General features: G+C 41.7%; 1 protein-coding gene across 1 annotated transcript in view; it reads right to left on the reverse strand.

The window, feature by feature from the left end:
* EYS (eyes shut homolog) overlaps nt 1-21,834 on the reverse strand; it is a 1,492,075-nt gene that overhangs the window by 1,344,057 nt on the left and 126,184 nt on the right. Inside the window, exon 5 of the mRNA XM_084624916.1 lies at nt 1,086-1,245. Coding sequence (XP_084481042.1) covers nt 1,086-1,245 — 160 coding nt within the window. The remainder of the gene's footprint in view (nt 1-1,085; nt 1,246-21,834) is intronic.

Here is a 21,834-nt window from a genome sequence, read left to right on the forward strand (position 1 = left end):
TGAACTTACACTGGTTAAGCTTCTGAACAGGGCAAGATCAGTTCTGGGGTACAGGGCTAGGGGCTTGGAGATTTGCTGGTGTCTTTCTCTTTATGGTCCGTGAGAGGCTCAGGGAGCATTCACACAATTTATCTGGACATTGGGCTCCACATGTTGTGCTAAGTGATAACCGTGCCTGTGGGGGTTTGCTGCTTGTTACTAGCAAAGCATTGTGAGAGACAGCCTAGGTTAGAGAGTTAAGAGGACACAGCAGTACCCCAATTCTCGGTTGCACCCCGAGAACTCCGTTATACTATCTAACTTATCTTATATTTAAACATCAGTTTAAATGAGATTATTTATGCATTAGACTGCTAGCTGTATCCACCCCCTGGAATGATGTCTTCCAACTTTTCAATAAAAATACTTTATTTTAAGAAGGAAGTTAGTCAATTTATTATTGGTCACTGGTTCCTAACAGGGGGACTCACAGGCTTCCAAAACCCAGTCAGACATGCAGAATGATGAGTGGCCAGTATATACTGTGTAGTGTAGCTGGATCCTGGTCTAAGAGTGGAAGAATCCTGAGATTCCACCTCGATACAAGTAAGGGTAAGAGGCAGAACAGGTCATTAGAGTATTCTAGGGTGAATAAAAGGGGAATTGGACTAAATTTATCTTGATTTTTTGAGTAAATGAAATTGCTAACTGGAAACTAAGACACAGATTTTGCAACCTTTGCAGTGAATGGGAGTTTTGTCATATTACAACCTGAAATGGGTACTTCAGGATTAAACAGATAATGACAAAAAAAATTAATATCATAATTTGTTTTGAGTGAAAGCCAATTTTTACCCCCTCACGCATACCTTTATTCTTTATGTTCTTATAAGAGGGCAGCTACTTTTAAAACTCATTTATCAAACTAGCATAAAATTATCTCTCTTTTAAGCTTTTCATTTCATTGACTTTAAAGATGTGAAATCCACAATTCTTATGCTTTGATTATAAGGAAAGGAACATTAAGTTTAACTATTATTTCTGATCAGTGCTATAATGTTTCATTAGAATGCAAATCTTTACATGCACTTTAAGTCCCTCCTTACCTGTGAAACCATGAAGACACAGGCATTGAAACTGTGGTTGCTCATTCGATTGGCTCATATCGATACAAGTAGCTCCATTGTAGCAATTGTCAGGGTAAATTAAACATGCATTTTCAACAGATTGGCAGAATTCCCCTGTCCATCCAGGAGCACAGAGACACTAGAAATAAAGAAACAAAACACTGAAAAAAATTTGCAGATATTTTATCTAACATTATGCACCAAAGTAACAGCATAATGAAACATTGGGTGTTTGCACCCAGCTAAAGATATAACATACACATGCAGTTACAGATGGTACACACACCTGACTCAACATGAAGAACACATTTACTAACCTGGATGTTGGGAAAGTGAGTAAGTAAGGGTAAGGGGCAGGGTTATAAACATAGCTGGGACTAAATCAGTGGGGCTGAGGGAGTGCAGATAGGAGCTACCTTCAGAAGCAAAAAGGCTCAGCTACAGAAGATCACTTGGCTGTGGTTTATATATATATAAATAAATCACTCTGGAGGATGGGAAAATATTTGCAGCTGGGGAAATATAATGGTGTTGGAGGGTGAAAGGCTATCTTTGCTGTGTTGAGAGAAACCAGGATTTTAGCGTAAAGGAGATATTAACAAGGATTTTTAAAAAAACTAAAGTAAGTTGTGTTTTTTAGATAAGATTTATGTCAAAATAACTCATTTAGTGTCATCAGAAGTGATTTTTCTTTAATATTACATCCATTTCCCACCCTTCTTGTTAGTCTCAGTTTTATTTAACATCTTTCTTAATGATGTGGAGGTAGGGTTTAATACCACAATCACATTCAGAGAATATTACAAACTAGGAGATATTGCAAACACTGCTAAGGACTAAACATACTACAGAAAGGGCTGAAAGAGGTAACATATATGATAGAAAAATATTGACATATCTTTTGTCTTTTTATACTGTGCAATCTTTGAGGCAAGGACTAAGTTTGGAAGGCACCTAGCACACTTTGGGTATCACCACAACCTAAAAAAATAAATTACATAAATAACAAAACACCCCACTCAGAGACACCATATTTTAAAAAGGATATTATTAAGGTCACAAACTTAAGCACTCAGAAGTCAGGAAATGACAAAATAAGGGATGCATGCGCAACTTTAATTAAGCCCCTTTGTGCATCTCTATTATGATACAGTCTTTAATTACATGATCACCTACTACTTTTTCCACAGCCCTCCTGCCTCATTCAGTGCTCACTAAAGAAGCAGCCAGACAATATTTCTTTTTATATTCATATTTCACCGTGTGGCCCCAGGCCTTGTTTACCATACACCTTTATTTACTGCACTGAAGATAAAATTATTAATTTCCTTAAAGTCTTTTCTATGGTGCTGTCACTGTAGAATCTGAGTGCTTCGCAAACATTGGAGAATGGAGCTGCCAAACATAAACAAGCGTCTACTGAGCATGTGTAAACTACAGTTTTTCTGAGATTTGTAATTGGGCCAAATTTAAGCAGGTTTTCACAGGAATGGCAATAAACATATCCCTGACAGCAAGGTCATCCCTCTGCCATATTTCAAGTCCCTACTCCAAAGCATGCAGTAGTAGTAAGGATCTACATGGGTGAAGCAACATATTTTTCGCTAACCTTGATCGTAGTAATAGCTAAATTGTTTTTACTGAAACTTTCCCTAAAAATGCAGCCCGAGGTAGATACCCTGCATGGAAAATTTCAGCCTCAATGGTTAAAGTTTGACAAAGTTATGAGCTACTTAAAACAGGATCTTATAAAGGAAAGCGTTAGGTAGCCTTAACTACACATACCACTACCTGTGCCACTCATTACAGAAAGTACAGGAAACTGTTAGAAAGTATAATTTACTCTATAGGTTAGTCTATCCCAGTGGTTCTCAACCTTTTCTCTGATGTGACACACCTTTACTTATTTTGAGGCACACTACCATATTGTCTCCAAATGAACTCACTCTCTTGGATCTAGACTGTTCTCAGTGGGAGCTAATGACAGAACGAGGAGTAATGGTCTCAAGTTGCAGTGGGGGAGGTTTAGGTTGGATATTAGGAAAAACTTTTTCATTAAGAGGGTGGTGAAACACTGGAATGCATTACCTAGGGAGGTGGTGGAATCTCCTTCCTTAGAAGTTTTCCAGGTCAGGCTTGACAAAGCCCTGGCTGGGATGATTTAGTTGGGGATTGGTCCTGCTTTGAGCGGGGGGTTGGACTAGATGACCTCCTGAGGTCCCTTCCAACCCTGATATTCTATGATTCTATGATTCTTATTGCCTTAGTTTAAGCTGTTTACCACCCTTGCCATTCACAGTCTGTACAATGAAGTTAATGATATTATAGTCTAACATCTTTCATTTAATTTATTATTGGTCCTGCTTTTAATTTATAGACTGTGACAAATATTTTCAGCTGACTCACACCATTCACACCAACAAGATGCCAAATTAAAAAATAAACTGTTTTATTATATGATGAACAAAAAATAATACAAAAATTGTACCAATCAAGAAACATCAGCTAATGATATTATTTTGCATCAAGACTTATGGAATTACCTTTTCATCTTTGAGGCACTTCTTTTATATAGCTTTGGAAGTGAGCAACATCAAATGGCGAACTCCAAGTCAGACATCCAAACCTAGCGCTATCTGACATGGAATGGAACGCAGACACGATGCCCTGAATTTGATGAATACAGCAATGCTGCACACTGTGAATCGCAGTCTGCGATAAGTGACCACAAATGATAGAAAAATAAATAAATAAATAACAAAAAAGAAATGTTTAATAGGCCATCAGAGCTTGTCTTGACGCACACAGTTGTTTATTCCTGGGAGGAAATGTTGACAGTGCCACTCTGATATCTTGCTCCACTGACCTCAGACGCTCTCTTTGCTTGTTCTTGATGTAAGTCAGGCTGGAAAAACTTAACTCGCACAGGTATGTTGTTGAAAAGAGAAACAGAACGGAGATAGCATGGTCAGAGATTACAGGATATTCACCTCCCACTTTGAATCAGAAAGAGTCCAAAGGCGTATCATTGAACTTTATTTTCAAAGTGTGGTCCATTCTTAATTTGGCAAGCTGACCTTGAGCTGTTATTGTAACATTCTTAGCACTTTGCACTGCAGAGGAATGCCAAGGATCTCAGACCGAGTCAAAATCTTCTATATTAATTGAAGAAAAATATTAACTGAATTTTTCTTCCAGACTTTCCAAATGCTCAGAAATGGCGTTGACCAAAATTCCACTACCAGGATATGGTGCATTTGCCAAGGAGCAGTATCTATATTGTTCCATATTGCTACTTTTTCAAATCAGAGGGCTAACTTAGACCTAAACCTATGCCATTTATCTTTGCTGGAGCGAAGATGCTCATTTCTACTTTGCATTTTCCTGTTCAGTTCATTGAAGTGGAAGAATATATGTCACTTAGGCAACATTTGTGCCCCATGCCACAACAGTGATCAGTGTACACTGATTTCTCTAAGGTTAAGAACATTTTGACCTCCCCTCTCAACTCATACAAGCATAAGAGAACTTTTACATGGGAAATTCAGCATACTTCAGTATGCAAAAGTAAATTGTGGTGCTTTGCTCCCATTTCCTTACACAGCAAGGAGAAAAAATATGACTTTAAGGGTCACAATTTTATAAAGTTCACTATCTTTACTGCTCCATCTAACAGTAAAGACAGTTCTTCCGGCAATGTTTTGGCAATAAAAGCTTCACAGTGCGGGAAACAGTGAGTCACCAACATGTCTGGGTTTTGTTTACTGACCCTGATTACAAAGGGTCAATGACCCGTTCATTTTGCCCCTCGAGGCTATCCAATCAGTGCAAACACTGATACAATTTTCCAGTAAGTTCTCCTTTCTCAGGGTAGGCTGTTGTCACACTGAATATTTCCTCTCCAGTTGTATGACCTAGTATTTCTTTACAAAACAAAAAATTTCTTTGATACTATCTCTGTCAAATCCTTTACATTAGCCCACAGTTGAGCATGGCCAATGATATCTGTCAATTCATCAAGCTACAATGCAAATTTTCTGCTTCATTTTCTTTTTTCTCAGAGCACCATCTCAATATCACCTGATATGTCACCAGTGCGGCAACTTATTGTATTATCAGAAAGGGGAAGTTTTTCAATTTCCTTGACTGTATATGTACGTAATATTGCTCTCACAATTTATTTGCATGCTTGTAAAATTAATGTCTCTGTGATTGTATGTGGCTTTTTTACCTTGGCTACAAGCTTAGTGACCACATAACTTGCTTCCAGTGTTTTGTCAGAAACAAGTGCACAGTCTACCATCAGTCATGCATGCTTTTAATTCTGATTCCTCAAACACTTTAAAAAATTATGTCCTTCTAGGCAAGAGATTCATAGATTCATAGATTCATAGATTCATAGATATTTAGGTCAGAAGGGACCATTATGATCATCTAGTCTGACCTCCTGCACAATGCAGGCCACAGAATTTCACCCACCACTCCTAAAAAAGACCTCACACCTATATCTGTGCTATTGAAGTCCTCAAATTGTAGTTTGAAGACCTCAAGGAGCAGAGAATCCTCCAGCAAGTGACCCGTGCCCCATGCTACAGAGGAAGGCGAAAAACCTCCAGGGCCTTCCAATCTGCCCTGGAGGAAAATTCCTTCCCGACCCCAAATATGGCGATCAGCTAAACCCTGAGCATATGGGCAAGATTCATCAGCCAGATACTACAGAAAATTCTTTCCCGGGTAACTTGGATCTTACCCCATCTAAAAACCCATCACAGGCCATTGGGCCTATTTACCATGAATATTTAATTACCAAAACCATGTTATCCCATCATACCATCTCCTCCATAAACTTATCGAGTTTAATCTTAAAGCAAGATAGATCTTTTGCCCCCACTACTTCCCTCGGAAGGCTATTCCAAAACTTCACTCCTCTGATGGTTAGAAACCTTCGTCTAATTTCTAATCTAAATTTCCTAGTGGCCAGTTTATATCCATTTGTTCTTGTGTCCACATTGGTATTGAGTTTAAATAATTCCTCTCCCTCTCTGGTATTTATCCCTCTGATATATTTATAGAGAGCAATCATATCTCCCCTCAACCTTCTTTTAGTTAGGCTAAACAAGCCAAGCTCCCTGAGTCTCCTTTCATAAGACAAATTTTCCATTCCTCGGATCATCCTAGTAGCCCTTCTCTGTACCTGTTCCAGTTTGAATTCATCCTTCTTAAACATGGGAGACCAGAACTGCACACAGTATTCCAGGTGAGGTCTCACCAGTGCCTTATATAACGGTACTAAAACCTCCTTATCCCTACTGGAAATACCTCTCCTGATGCATCCCAAGACGACATTAGCTTTTTTCACAGCCATATCACATTGGCAGCTCATAGTCAACCTATGATCAACCAATACTCCAAGGTCCTTTTCCTCCTCCGTTACTTCTAGTTGATGCGTCCCTAGCTTATAACTAAAATTCTTGTTATTAATCCCTAAATGCATGACCTTACACTTCTCACTATTAAATTTCATCCTATTCCTATTACTCCAGTTTACAAGGTCATCCAGATCCTCCTGTAGGGTATCCCTGTCCTTCTCTAAATTAGCAATACCTCCCAGCTTTGTATCATCTGCAAACTTTATTAGCACACTCCCACTTTTTGTGCCCAGGTCAGTAATAAAAAGATTAAATAAGATTGGTCCCAAAACTGATCCTTGAGGAACTCCACTGGTAACCTCCCTCCAACTTGACAGTTCACCTTTCAGTAGAACCCGTTGTAGTCTCCCCTTTAACCAATTCCCTATCCACCTTTCAATTTTCCTATTGATGCCCATCTTATCTAATTTAACTAATAATTCCCCATGTGGCACAGTATCAAACGCCTTACTAAAATCTAAATAAATTAGATCCACTGCGTTTCCTTTATCTAAAAAATCTGTTACTCTCTCAAAGAAGGAAATCAGGTTGGTTTGGCACGATCTACCTTTTGTAAAACCATGTTGTATTTTGTCCCATTTACCATTGACTTCAATGTCCTTAACTACCTTCTCCTTCAAAATTTTTTCCAAGACCTTGCATACTACAGATGTCAAACTAACAGGCCTATAATTACTTGGATCACTTTTTTTCCCTTTCTTAAAAATAGGAACTATGTTAGCAATTCTCCAATCATATGGTACAACCCCTGAATTTACAGATTCATTAAAAATTCTTGCTAATGGGCTTGCAATTTCTTGTGCCAATTCTTTTAATATTCTTGGATGAAGATTATCTGGGCCCCCCGATTTAGTCCCATTAAGCTGTTTGAGTTTCGCTTCTACCTCAGATATGGTGATGTCTACCTCCATATCCTCATTCCCATTTATCATGCTACCATTATCCCTAAGATCCTCTTTAGTCTTATTAAAGACTGAGGCAAAGTATTTGTTTAGATATTGGGCCATGCCTAGATTATCCTTGACCTCCACTCCATCCTCAGTTTTTAGCGGTCCCACTTCTTCTTTCTTTGTTTTCTTCCTATTTATATGACTATAGAACCTTTTACTATTGGTTTTAATTCCCTTTGCAAGGTCCAACTCTACTTGACTTTTAGCCTGTCTCACTTTATCCCTACATATTCTGACCTCAATAAGGTAGCTTTCCTTACTGATCCCTCCCTTCTTCCACTCCCTATATGCTTTCTGCTTTTTCTTAATTACCTCTCTAAGATGCTTGCTCATCCAGCTTGGTCTACAACTCCTGCCTATGAATTTTTTCCCCTTTCTTGGGATGCAGGCTTCCGATAGCTTCTGCAGCTTTAATTTAAAATAATCCCAGGCCTCCTCTACCTTTAAACCCATAAATTCTTCAGTCCAATCCACTTCCCTAACTAATTTCCTTAATTTTTGAAAGTCAGCCCTTTTGAAATCAAAAACCCTAGTTGCAGATTTATTTTTGTTAATCCTTCCATTCAGTTTGAACTGAATTAGCTCATGATCACTTGAGCCAAGATTATCCCCTACAACCATTTCCTCTATGAGATCCTCATTACTCGCCAAGACCAAATCTAAAATGGCATCCCCTCTAGTCGGTTCAGCAACTACTTGTTGAAGGAATCCATCAGCTATCGCATCTAGGAAAATCTGAGCCCTATTATTATTACTAGCACTCATCCTCCAGTCTATATCTGGGAAGTTAAAGTCTCCCATGATCACACAGTTTCCATTAGTATTTACTTTATTAAAAACATTAAAAAGGGCTCTATCCATATCCAAATTAGATCCCGGCGGTCTATAGCACACCCCAAGCACTATCCCAGGGGAGGCTCTAATAGTTTTCTTCCCCAATTTAATTATTGCCCAGACAGACTCAGTCATATCCATTTCATCGCTTCTTATTTCTTTACATTCTATCTCATCATTGATATACAGTGCTACTCCACCACCTTTACCTTTTTTTCGGTCTTTCCTAAACAGCACATACCCTTCAATACCTGTAGCCCAGTCATGACTACTATTCCACCAGGTCTCTGTTATACCTATAATATCTGGTTTCACTTCCTGCACCAGTAACTCTAGTTCCTCCATTTTGTTACCTAGGCTCCTTGCATTAGTGTACAAACATCTTAATTTTTGCTGTTTGGCCTCACTCACATTCTGTACCCTATTAGGCACGGTTATTTTACTACCAGTATAACCTATTAGACTTGTATCTACACTGCCCTTCCTCCTACCTACAGCTGTATCCACTCTTACTTCATTTTCTTTCCACTCTATGCTAAATTCTGGCGTGGAGATTACCTGGACATCTCCCAACCATCTCCCCCAAATTCCTAGTTTAAAGCTCTCTTAATCAGTTGTGCCAGCCTCCATCCTAGAAGTCTATTTCCTTCCCTACTCAGATGAAGTCCATCCCGAGAGAACTGTCCTCTATCCATGAATGCCTCCCAATGGCCATACATCCCAAAGTCCTCCTTATAGCACCACTGCCTAAGCCATCTATTGATAGTCATAATCTTGTCACACCTTTGTTGCCCTTCTCTAGGAACAGGCAGAATCCCACTAAAGATCACCTGAGCCTCAATTTCCTTAAGCGTCCTCCCCAGCCTAACATAGTCTCCCTTAATACTTTCCAGTGAGAATCTAGCCGTATCATTTGTTCCCACATGAAGGATAATTAGGGGATTCTTTCCCGCTCCCTTTAGAATCCTTTTTAACCTCAGGTCTACATCCCGTATCTTAGCACCTGGAAGACAGCACACCCTCCTATTTTCTGGATCAGCTCTGGTTACAGGCCTATCTATTCTTCTCAATAAAGAGTCCCCAATCACATAGACCTGCCTTTTCCTAGTGACGGTGCTATTCTCCAGTCTATCCCCTATTCCCTCTGGCTGCAAGTTTTTTCCATTCCCATTCTCCCTTGTAATCCTTTTTAACCCATCCTGTATCCTCCTGGGGCTCATATTTGGTGTAATCTCCATTAACTCTTCCCCTTTTCCTATAGGACTAACCGCTCTTCTCTTCTTCCTTGCCCTGTCACCTTCAGTGACTACCTGCTGAGCCCCTTCTTCATTTTCCAACTCTGCAAACCTATTCTGAAGCTCTATTTCTCCTTCACTAGCCCGTCTTTTCCTCTGCCTAGTTCTTTTAGTCACATGCTTCCACTGACCACTTTCCTCACCCAGTCTCCCCTCAGAATTCCCTAGTCCTGCTTCCATCTGCAAGTCTGAGCTTTTCCCTTCAGATACCTCATGTCTTTGCTCCATAATCTGCTCAAACCCCTTCCTAAACTCTACCAGACTTTCCACCTGCATCTCCAAACCTCTGATCTTTTCCTCCATCAGCTCTATCAGACGGCATTTCATGCAGACAAAACTCTTACCAGGTGCCCCCTCCAGGATCATGTACATACCACAGCTTCCACATCCAGTCATCTTCATTGTGTCATCTGCTACATGGGTCACTCCCACTGCCACCTCTGAATCTGTCATAGCCTTCCCACCTAAATCCTGTTAATCTGGGAAACACAAACCACACCAAAACACTACCACCCACAGCAAAACCAAACCCCACACAAGCACCACAAGACAAACTCCGCTGACAAACTCCCACTCAAACTCCCCTGTTTACAGCTCTGTTTGCTAGCTCCTGTGCTGCTGCAGCTGTCTGCAGATGAATGTTTGCTTGTCAGGTGTCGTTTTAATTTACCTAGCACCTTGGCATGGTTTGAATGTTTCTCCCTGCATGAAAAGACATTGTAGAAGAATGCAAGATTCTTCCGCTGTAGATGAAAATCCATATTGCAGATAGCTCTCACAGAAGTGTTGGTTCATCACTTTCACATTCTTAGTTTCACGTTCAGCTTCATCACTGCAAGTAGATGTAGAACTGCCAAAATCTTTTTTCTTCAAATATTTCCTCTATAATGTGACAAAGCTCTGTCCTTGACTCCGTGGGTCCCATGTTTCCTGGGGGATTTCGCTAGCCTCAGAGGCTCACTCTCAGCATTCACGTAGCCCTTCTCTCTCTAGAGGCAAGGGTCACAGCCTACTGAGCCATTTTCATCATAAGCCACCGACGGAGATGAGGAGAAGCTATCCTCCCTTGCACAGTCTCTGTTGTCTCCCAGTCAAAGTGATTAATCAGGGGGCAAAGCGGGGAGCCCAGGCCTGCCCTCTACTCCAGGCTCCAGCCCAGGGACCCTAATAGTATCAGCTACGGTAGCTGACTTTTTAGAAATAGGATGTGTACAATTCCCTGGGCTACTTCCCCACAGCAGCCCCTACTTCCTCAAGATCCACTTCACCCTTACCTCAGAGCCTCCTTCTTTGTGCCTGATATGGTGTGTACTGCTTAGTCTCTCCATCAGCACAACTTCCTCCCACAGCTCCTGACATGCACCCCCCACCTGACTAACCAGGAGGTTTTTAACTAGTTTCAGCCAGGCCCTGATTGGCTTCAGGTGTCCCGATCAACCTAGCTGTCTCCACTGCTTTCTGGAAGGATCTTAATTGGCTCCCATTGTCTTGATTAACTTGGAGCAACTGCCATGGCTACCATGGTAACAGGGATTTGTTTAGCCTGGGGCTAACATACCTGTTTCTCACTACTTTCCCATAGCCACCTGGCTTTGCCCCATCACAATAAATTTGAAATTCAATGCTGTAACATTTGAGATTTCTAAGGTTTGAAAAACACACTGACTACCACTTGTCTCCCATAATGTTAAGTTCACAAGAGCGTAGTGTAATATTGTGTCTATCACAGGCCACTCTTAATTTTGTCTTATGAATATTCATGAACCAATCCAGATTGAGGCTAGTAGGGTTAAAATCAAAACAACCATGGTGGCTAACATTAGATCACAATCTGTCTTTTATGCCAGAATTAATATTTTCAACTAACAAAGCTAAATATAAGAACTCTGGACAAAAGCATGCTCAATGGAGAAAGTGACATGGACTTGAGAATAATATTTTCGGATGTAAAGCAATTAATAATTAATTGTTTCTTCTCATTCCCAAAATAGTCTTCCCAAGTGTCTATCACTTTCTCTACTGTTTTTAAATGCAATATAATTAATTATAATGGTGTTCCAGGTCTGGCTCATTCTGGCTTTTACCTCAAGTCAAATGTAACTATAAAACTTAGCCTTCTATTCAGTGTCTTTTTTGTTTCAGAGTAACAGCCGTGTTAGTCTGTATTCGCAAAAAGAAAAGGAGTACTTGTGGCACCTTAGAGACTAACCAATTTATTTGAGCATGAGCTTTCGTGAGCTACAGCTCACTTCATCAGATGCATGCCGTGGAAACTGCTGATGAAGTGAGCTGTAGCTCACGAAAGCTCATGCTCAAATAAATTGGTTAGTCTCTAAGGTGCCACAAGTACTCCTTTTCTTTTTGTCTTTTTTGTGTGAGTCATCATCATCAAAGGCTCATTGCAGTACTTTGCATTCATCAGGGCATGTCATCTTTGTTTAGCTTTATCCCTCTTAACCCTGCTTTATGTAATGTAATGTGATGCATGCATAATCTTTGAAAGGGGCCTCCTCCCAGAAAGCAAAAGTACAGAATGTGATCTGGCTCTGACAGTAATTAAAATAAAATTTTGTTCTCATATGTGGTTTTTTAAAAAATTCCACATCACACCTATTGAGGCCTGACAGCACCTCGGTTGGCAAACACAGATGTATTCCATTCAGTTGCATCGCAGGAAAGTTTTCTTTAAATGATTTTTTTCCTACAAAAATTGGTATTTGGGGTAATATGTAGGAGCACTATTATCAGTAGTTTTACCCAAACAGCCAAAGAAGAATACAACCCCAAGTCTTCTTTTCCTAGACATACCACCAAATCCCATTTTTCAAGAAAGGTCTTTCTTTAAAGAAACTCACCTGGTCTTGGCCCAGTTTCCTTGGGCATGTCTCCATACAATCAAAGCTGTCATAACAGTGGAGGACAAAATGCCAAAGACTGAATCAACATGAAAGCAATGCTACCCTTTCATTCAGAAAAGTGGCTTCTTCAGTTCTGGCATGAGTAAAATTGTCAAGGCAGTGTATGGAAGCTTGAAACAGTGATTCCATGCTGCATCTGTTTTGTCAATAAATACAGGACACCAAGTCCCAGGGCTCTCAAGCAAGCACCTTTCACCAGCAGTAAATTCACTTTTTACCCCCTTTTTTATTATAAAATTCTCTAACAGCAGCAGCATATTGGTGGGTCTACTGGAAAGCTGAGAAATACAGGGGTTTTTGTTGTTTTTAATTGCCAGGAGTAAGTTGATCCACAAAGTGAAGGGACAAGCATGTGTCTCTGTGTGTGTGTGCGGTGGTTGTGTGTGTGTGTCGGGGGAGGGTAGGTAAAGATGGTACTGATACTTTCAAAGTGTACCAAAACAACATCTGAACAAAAAACCAAAACAAAACAAAAACAAAAACAGATATCAAGCAAGTGTAACATCACTTTGGTACTATGTGTTTGGTTTTTTTTAAATTATGCTTTATGTTTCTTTCCACTCCCTGGTCCCACTTTTTTTTTTATTTATATATGTTTCTTTATTTTTTTCTTATGCAACAAATGCAAGATCAGTTATGTCCCTATTTCTTTGCTGTTTCCTTCCTGAGTGTGTTCAACATAGAGTGTGAAGGAACTGATTTATGAGGAAAGATTTAAAGACCTCAGCATGTACTTTTTGGCTAAATGACAAGTAAACAGGAAGGAATGTACTTTTTTAGATTTGATTAAAGGCGGGTAGCTATGATCAACAGATAGAATTAAGAAAGAGGAAATCTAGGTTGAATATAAGAAAAAATTCTGTTCGAAATCTTTTAGTGTGTAAAATAATCTCCCAAGTGAAGTAGCAGAAGTCACATCAGTTGTCACTTTATAATTGTAATCGGGGAAAAAAACAGAAAAAAAAATAGTATATTGTAAGTAACAATCCTGAACTATTTTGTTACTTCAGTAGGTCCTTACTTTCACTAATCTCTTCAGTTCTAATTATGATACCCTATGAGAAAAAGATCATGAATCTTATCTCTTCAAACCCTTTACTGTATAAGAAAATTAAATTCAGGATAATTCTATAGCTGTCAATAAATTGTTCCATAACTTCATTGGCAAAAGATTTAATACGGTTGTTGAATCATCAGCTTAGAATAGATCATGGAATGTGAATGGACCTTCAACAATATATAGAAAGAAACTGGGTCAATCCTGACCTATTGTGTCATACCACAGAGAGAACTCTGCTCTTTTGAAGACTAGCACTAGATAGATGGTGAATACTGTGGGGCAAAGAGGGACAGGTAAAATAATTTGTTTCTACTCCCTTAAAGCTATAGAGGTTTGCTACACTGGAATCTAAAACTCCTGGGGCCAACTCTTCTTACAAAGGCAAACATTAATGTCCTTCCCACAAAAAAAAAAAAAAAATGCATCAAGGAGGAAAATGAGGTTTACCCCCTGCTAGTCTAGTCCAGTCTAATATGCAGAAATTCCACCCCACATCTGAAGATCAAGAGGATACATGCTCAGGTCATGCTGGCTTTAGAGTACCCTGTTTCTCCTCACAGTTCTTGGGCTTTGCTGGAAGAGCTTCCCCTGGACATTTCTGTCCTAGGGAACTTCTTCAATTGGCTTAAAAGGAGTTGGGTACAAGCTTAATACTAGTGTAACAGCTTTGGGGGGAGGGATAGCTCAATGGTTTGGGCATTGGCCTGCTAAGCCCAGGGTTCTGAGCTCAATCCTTGAGGGGGCCATTTAGGGATCTGGGGCAAAAATTGGGGCTTGGTCCTGCTTTGAGCAGGGGGTTGGACTAGATGACCTCCTGAGGTCCCTTCCAACCTTGATAATCTATGATAAGCAGAGGTAATGCTTCTTCTGTGTGTTGGTGGCAGCAATAAGGGCTGGTTCATAATATCTAGGGGTCCCTTTTTAGAAAACATTGAGGTGGGCTTGGAGGTCTGGGAGGCCTAGTGATTAGAGTGCTTGGCTTTCACGCCACTGCTTGATCGAGGATCCTCATTCTTTAAAGGTGGGTGTGGGGCGGGTAGGCCTCCCTCTCCACCAGCCCCCAGCCTCTCCTCTGGCTCCCAGCCCAGGGCCCTGTGTGCATCAACTCCTCAAAAAGGGAGCAGCCCTCCCAGCAGAGAATCTAAATCCGCTGCCCTAGGCTACTCCTACCAGTGTCTGTTCAATTTGGGGTGTGGCACCTCTAGTCCAATTCACTGGGTGGCATGCCTCATGTAGCACCCCCTCATGGATCTTGGGAGACATCCTGCCACAGTCCCAGGCTCCTTTGGGTGGGACAGCTGCAAGTTGGTAAGGCTGAACCCCATAATATCTCTGAGCTTCCCTCATTTGGTTACCTCAGGTGCCAGAGGCTCCTGTGTCTTGTCCACAGTCTCCCTTGGCTGGGTAGACAGTGCTTCTTCCCAGGGGGCTGCCTTGGCTGGCAGGCTAGTGATCCTCCTCTCAGGAGGATCCTCACCTCTTTGCCAATCAGCCCCAAAGTGAGCCAACTTCCCTCCTTTTCTCTCCTGTCCTGACATTGGCTGCAGGCACAGGCACTGACTTTCTCATTTCCTTGGGGAGGCCCAGTTACCTCAAGAAAGGTATAGGGCAAGTCTGGAGGACCTTGACCTTATTGACCCAGTGTTGCACCATGCCTGTTCCTTGCTGAGGTGACATTTAACAGGATTTGCTTCCGGGTAAACCTCCTTGAGTGATTGTAATATGTCCGTCATGTGTTTTAGGTGGTCCTGCCAGTTTTGACTGTAGACCACACAGCAGCATACTTGCTATGGGGTTGGAAAATCCAGTCCATTAGACATTAAAAGGCATTGTCTGAAAGAGCCCACAGAGAGTGGAAAAAGCTGTCTTTTCCCTGGATTCTGGTGTGAGGGCAATCTGCCAATATCCCTTGTTCAGATCAAGAGTGGTGATGTACTCCACTTCTCCTAGATGGTCAAGTAGTTCATCAATGTGTGGCATCAGATATATATATATATATATATAAATTTTTGACACTGCGTTCACCATTTGAAAATCAATACAAAACCTATCAGGTTCAGGGAACAGCATTACGGGGCTTTTCCAGTTGCTGAATGATTCTTCAATCACTCCCAGCTCTAGCATTGATTGGAGTACTTGCTTCATGAGTTCCCTCAACTTCTGGAGAAGGGGTTGAGGGTTTTATCTGACTTTAAGCCCCGATTCCATCTGGATGTTATAGGTTATTAAATGGATCCATCTAGGTTGGTTAGAAAATATTGATGAGAAGGCAGTGATTAATTGTTGAGGCTGGGTTCTCTGTTTATGGGTGAGATTGTTTCCAGTCGTGACCATTCCTGGCTTTGAGGACTCAGCAGTGTGCAGGCCTAATTCAGGTTTCAGAGGGTAATGAGCTATCAGTACGCTTTCTCGGGCTTTCATGGTTTTAAAAGATTAACATGATAGATTTGTTGTATCTTTAGCTTGTCTGACTGTCAGAGTACATAATTCACCTGCTCCACTTGTTGCGCCACCTCAGAGAGCTCCTGCCTGTGGGCTAGGAAGTTTGATTCCGAGCTGGGTAATAACAAGAGAACCTGATTACTGGAGGTGGAACTCCTGGAGGAGAGCCCTTTTATTCAAGTCTGCTTTCTGCATGTTCTGATCATGTAGGAGGTTCTCCCAGGCAAATGATCCCAGGCCATCAAGCTTCTCTCATAGGTCGAGGAAATATTATACTATGTTACTGGCTCAAGATGGTTGTTCTTCCCACATTTCTCGAACAAGGTCTAAAATCCCTCATGGTTGCCTTCCATATAACAGCTCAAATGGTGAAAGCCAGTGGAGAATGGGGATATTTCTCTCATGGCAAACAGGAGAGGAGGAAGTAACTGGTCCCAGTCTCAGACATCCATAAAGACAAACTTTTGGAGCACTGTCTTTGGTGTTCTGTTGAACTGTTCCACTAAGCCATCTCTTTGACGGTGGTGGACAGATTTTCTGAGAGCCTTAATTTACAATAATCAGCAGTTACTTGATTGTCTGGGACATAAAGTTTGTTCACTGATCTCTTAATATCTCCCACAACACTCTGACCTATGCAAAGATTTTCATAAGTTCAGCAACCACCACTCTGGCATTCATAGAACATAATGGTAACATTTCAGGGTACCTGGTTGCATACTCTGCTGTAACTAAAATGAACCGGTAGCCTGCAGTGCTCTTCTCCAGAGTCCAACTATATCCATTCCAATCCACTGGAAGGACATGCCTAATAGCTGGAAGGGGAGTAAGGGAGCTAGCTCTGTTGTCCAAGAGGCTGTGAGCTGACACTTTGGGCATGAGGCACAGAAATCCTGAAATCTTTGTAGATGCCAGGCCAAAAAAACAGGCCAGAATCCAGGCTAATGTCTTCTCCTTCCTGACATGCCCTTCAAAGGGTATGGCATGGATGAGTCGCATCACCTCCCTCCAATAGGGTCAGAGTACCAGAAGCTCTTTTTGAACTTCCTCAGGCTGCCAGTCTTTTCTCATTGTGATGCAGGTGGTCACGCTGAATTTTCTAAGTGTGAGAACAATCCCACTTGACAGGGCCTGACAGTCTCAACATTTACAACCACCACTTTGGTGTATGTTCAGCTCAGTGTGTTGTGTGCCCTCTACAAATTTGGAGAACTAGGTCAGAATCTCTGACTCAGGTAATGGAGGGGCTTCCTTGTCAGGTTTGGATGGGGCCTGGTCTTGCTGGGTTGGCTCTGATGAGCGGGATGTCACCTCACGGAGATCAGGGATCTCCTCTACGCCTACAAGGGTTGCTGACTCAGAAAGACCCATGGCTGGAAGTAGAGAGGCCTGCAGCTTAAAGGGAGTCCCACAAGCTTATTTAACAACTCCCCAAAATAGTTCCATCTTGGCTGATAATGATGGGGTAGGAGAGCATTGGTGTAAGGCCAATCATTAGGGACTTTGTGTGCTCCCAGACTGTTGGAGTCACTTGAATGTGGGGATATGATTTTATGTCCCCATGCACATTGTAAGAGGATGGAGCCCAGAATCAGATGTGGGTTAGGAATCACAGAGCTCCAGACAAGGGTCTGAGCACAGGCTGAGTCAACAAGCCTGTCAAGGTTCCTCCCCCACTTTGAACTCTAGGGTACAGATGTGGGGACCTGCATGAAAACCTCCTAAGCTTAGTTTCACCAGCTTAGGTTAAAACTTCCCCAAGGTACAAATTAATTTTATCCTTTGTCCCTGGATCTCCACTGCCACCACCAAACTCTAACTGGGTTTACTGGGAAACGTAGTTTGGACACGTCTTTCCCCCAAAAATCCTCCCAACCCTTGCACCCCACTTCCTGGGGAAGGTTTGGTAAAAATCCTCACCAATTTGCTTAGGTGACCACAGACCCAAACCCTTGGATCTGAGAACAAAGAAAAAGCATTCAGTTTTCTTACAAGAAGGCTTTTAATAGAAGTAAAGAAATCACCTATGTAAAATCAGGATGGTAGATACTTTACAGGGTAATTAGATTCAAAACACAGAGAATCCCTCTAGGCAAAACCTTAAGTTACAAAAAAGACACACAGACAGGAATAGTCATTCTACTCAGCACAGTTCTTTTCTCAGCCATTTAAAGAAATCATAATCTAACACATACCTAGCTAGATTACTTACTAAAGTTCTAAGACTCCATTCCTGGTCTATCCCCAGCAAAAACAGTATACAGACAGACACAGACCCTTTGTTTCTCTCCCTCCTCCCAGCTTTTGAAAGTATCTTGTCTCCTCATTGGTCATTTTGGTCAGGTGCCAGCAAGGTTACCTTTAGCTTCTTAACCCTTTACAGGGGAGAGGATTTTTCCTCTGGCCAGGAGGGATTTTAAAGGGGTTTACCCTTCCCTTTATATTTATGACAAAGCCCCATCATTTCTATCCTATTCACTCAAACCGGGATGGGAGATTGTTCAGGGTTTCCTTCCTGAGTTCGTGGCCCAGGGGTTCAGATCTTCCCAAATGTGCAGTCCATGTAGGGGCAATCTCTGGACCAGTGCCTGGGATGGCTATGTGTGAAACAGTGGTCTTTGTCTTAGCTGTGGCAACTGCCCTCACCCAGGTATTCAAGCAGTCTCATCCCCATAGGGTCCCCTTAGTTCAGTCTCCAGTGATGTTCCTTTCATACCCTCTGGTGGGTCAGTGGTTTCTTGGACTGGGGCATGGGTCAATAGCCCTGGACTTCTGAGCCAGGTATCTCGGGGCCCCTCAATCACTAGACCCTCCAGTGTCCAGGTGAGGGGGAGGAGTTGTTCTAAGACCCTGAAGATCCTGGCTTCCATGGGTTGCTCCCTCCTTTGGTGGTGTGGGGCTCTTTGTCCCCAAGGGACCCTGGTGGGATGTCTTTATAGAGATCCTGGTGGCCAGGTAATTTTCAATGAGCAGAACTGCATCAGCTATAGTCTCAGGGTGGGCCACAACACCCACTCCTTTCCTCCAGGAGGCAGCATCTGGGTGAACTGTTCAAGTAGAACCAGCTCAACTATGCGAGCTCCTGTTTTTGTTTCGGGTTTGAACCATCTCCAGCCTGTGTCTCATAACTTCTGGATGACCAGGTGGGGTCTTGCCTCCATCGGCTACCATTCCCCACAGAAGTATTGTGTTAACAATGGTTGCCTTGACATGCTTATATTCTTGGGCCGCATCAGGCTCTAAAGAGCAATATGCAGCTTTTGCTAGCCCAGTTAAGTTTGGGGCCAGCACCATGGCCCATTAGTCTTGGCTACTGTGGCCACCTGCTCAAAGGTTTGGAGGAAGGCCTTGGATCATCTTCAGGCCCCATCTTGTTAAGCCCAATGGGGTGACAGTTACATCTGGGGTAGGGTTCACTGGCTCCACTGGAATGGGTGGCCGTAGTATCATGACCGCTTGCTGGACCAGCCGCTGGGCAGCTAGTTTGTGGATCAATTGCTGCTGCAGGCTGGCCATTTGCTGAAGCAGTTCTTGTTACTGCTGCTGATGGTGTGTTTTGTTCCATCTCCATTTAGTGGGGTGGGGTTCCGGTACTGGTGTTTGAAGGGTTTTCTCTCTTTTTTCCATTCCCTTATGCAGGGACTAGAGCGTCTACCCATCACTTGAGAGGTGGTAGGTCCCTGTTCAAATCCTATCTCCTTATAAGGCGGAGGGGAGAATTAAATCAGGGGTCTACTGACTGAAGGCCCTAAGCATCAGGCTAAAGATTATAGGAGAGGTCCTCACCTTTTGCTGTTTTGTGTGAAATGAAGTAGTCTCTGAGCACATCTACTAAATTAGTCTTTATACATAACTGTCCGCACCCGCATCATGAATCACACATGCAGGGGATATGTCCCTTGTACACAGCTCCAGCAGAAGTCACCAGTCCTTTAAGCAGATTTTATTAAAGGACACAAGGAAATTAAATAATCTTAATATTTTATAACCAAAACCAAAGCAAAACTAAGTGTGTCCAGCACTTCTGTTGAGGGTTAAACATAATTAGCAAGAAGCAGCAGAATGTGCTGGGAGCTCACCTTGCAATTTTGAAAAAGGCAACTGCTAGAAGGAGTCACAAAATTTAGAAAGCACAGGAAGAATGTGTTTCTGATCCTACTGGTATTAATAAGCAGGCTACAAAGTGTTATTATAAGTTATGTACTTCAGAAATGTACAGTGCTGAGCAGGCTGGCTGAACTTTTATGGAATCTTTCCATGGCTATCCTCCTTATCTCAAGAGGACAGCTCCATATTAGATAGGGGTGTCAGAAAAGAAAAGGTTTGGGGATTCATTGCATCCTGAAAAAGTGGCTCAAACTTGAGCCCAGGCATGCTGCTAAATTATTTTTATTAAAAAATAATTCAGACTCAGCTAGCCTTCTGATGATAAAACTTTTCATGAGACTGAGGAAAAGAACTTATTTCAGAACAGTCACTAGTTCGTTTGAGGTTGTCAGTTGCATATTGTATGAAATGTCTGCTTCAAATTGCAGAAAGGTGTGGGATATGAGGGAGAGATGAGGGGAAAGGACTCTTAATGCATCTACAGGGATCAGTCAGCAGGCAGCATTTATCTCTGTTTACTTTTGGTGCTCAATGTATTTGAAGCAATAACATTAAACAGACTAAGTCTCCCCCACAGCACCCAGGAAGATTTGTGTGGTTGACACTGAGCAAAATCCTTTCAGTTAGAAAGTACAAAAATACAAGAGAGCGTTGAGCAGATGGCATTACTATACTGCTACAAAATTGCACATATGTGGGTCGAGATCCTCAGCTGTTAGTACATCAGCATAATGCTGCTGTGATTCAAATAATTTTGTTGATTTACATCAGCTGAAGATTTCCTCTGTGTTGTCGATCCTTACCTCCTACTCAGGGTTTGGCTTTATTTATTTATTAACACAATGATAAACAACAAAAACCTCAGCCCCAGCCGTCTCTCAGGTTTGGTGGTTCCTAGGGCTCGTAAATCTCAGACCTAGATTCCTTTGCCCTAAAGGTCACACCTCTACCTTTTACCTACCATGGATATCTTTTAAATTAAATGAGTCACACCAGCATAAAAGAGGAAGAAGTCAGAGGAGAATCAGCCTCTGCTTTCTTCTCTAGTTTCTCGTATGTTGTAAGAGTTTTTGTTTTCTCCTAACACTGAGAAATCAAAGCTGGAATAGCACAGCACAACCTTCCCTTTTTCTCTCTGATTCCTTTATGACAGTCATAATTTTATTCCTGTCCTATGCTGATGCCAGTTCAACTTGTGGTGACTGAAGGGAATTGTGTCCTCAGGAGATCTTATGCGGAATAGTGCTCTACTGATGTTTGAGCTACTGAAATTAAAATATGGAATTTGAAATTGAAATCTTATTAGGTTTCTGCAATTCTAACACATTTTAGAGAGACATTTGGTGCTGGCTTCAGTGTATAAGAGAGCACTGCTTTGGGGATGGTGGTAGTTAAGTGATTCATTGTCTCATTAAAAAAATAGTGCTTTGCATAAGGGTTTTGTAGAGGCTCTCTGTGACTTCTCTTTTTAGCATCTTAGAAATGTTTTTGGAACACGACTCAGCAGTTTCCATACTGGAAGAGGATTGGGCGAATAGTACAAAGGATAATAATAACTCACTATTCATCTTAAATTTTGCACAGCTGTCTAATGACATTCTTGTGGGTTAAGCTTATCACTGACCACTTATTTTAACTTGGATAACTGTGCAGAACTGTTGACTAGTCTGTGTTCAATAATGATTATGATTTT

The sequence above is a fragment of the Lepidochelys olivacea genome, assembly GCF_965140295.1.
Source record: "Lepidochelys olivacea isolate rLepOli2 genome assembly, chromosome: 3".
NCBI lineage: Eukaryota > Metazoa > Chordata > Testudines > Cheloniidae > Lepidochelys > Lepidochelys olivacea.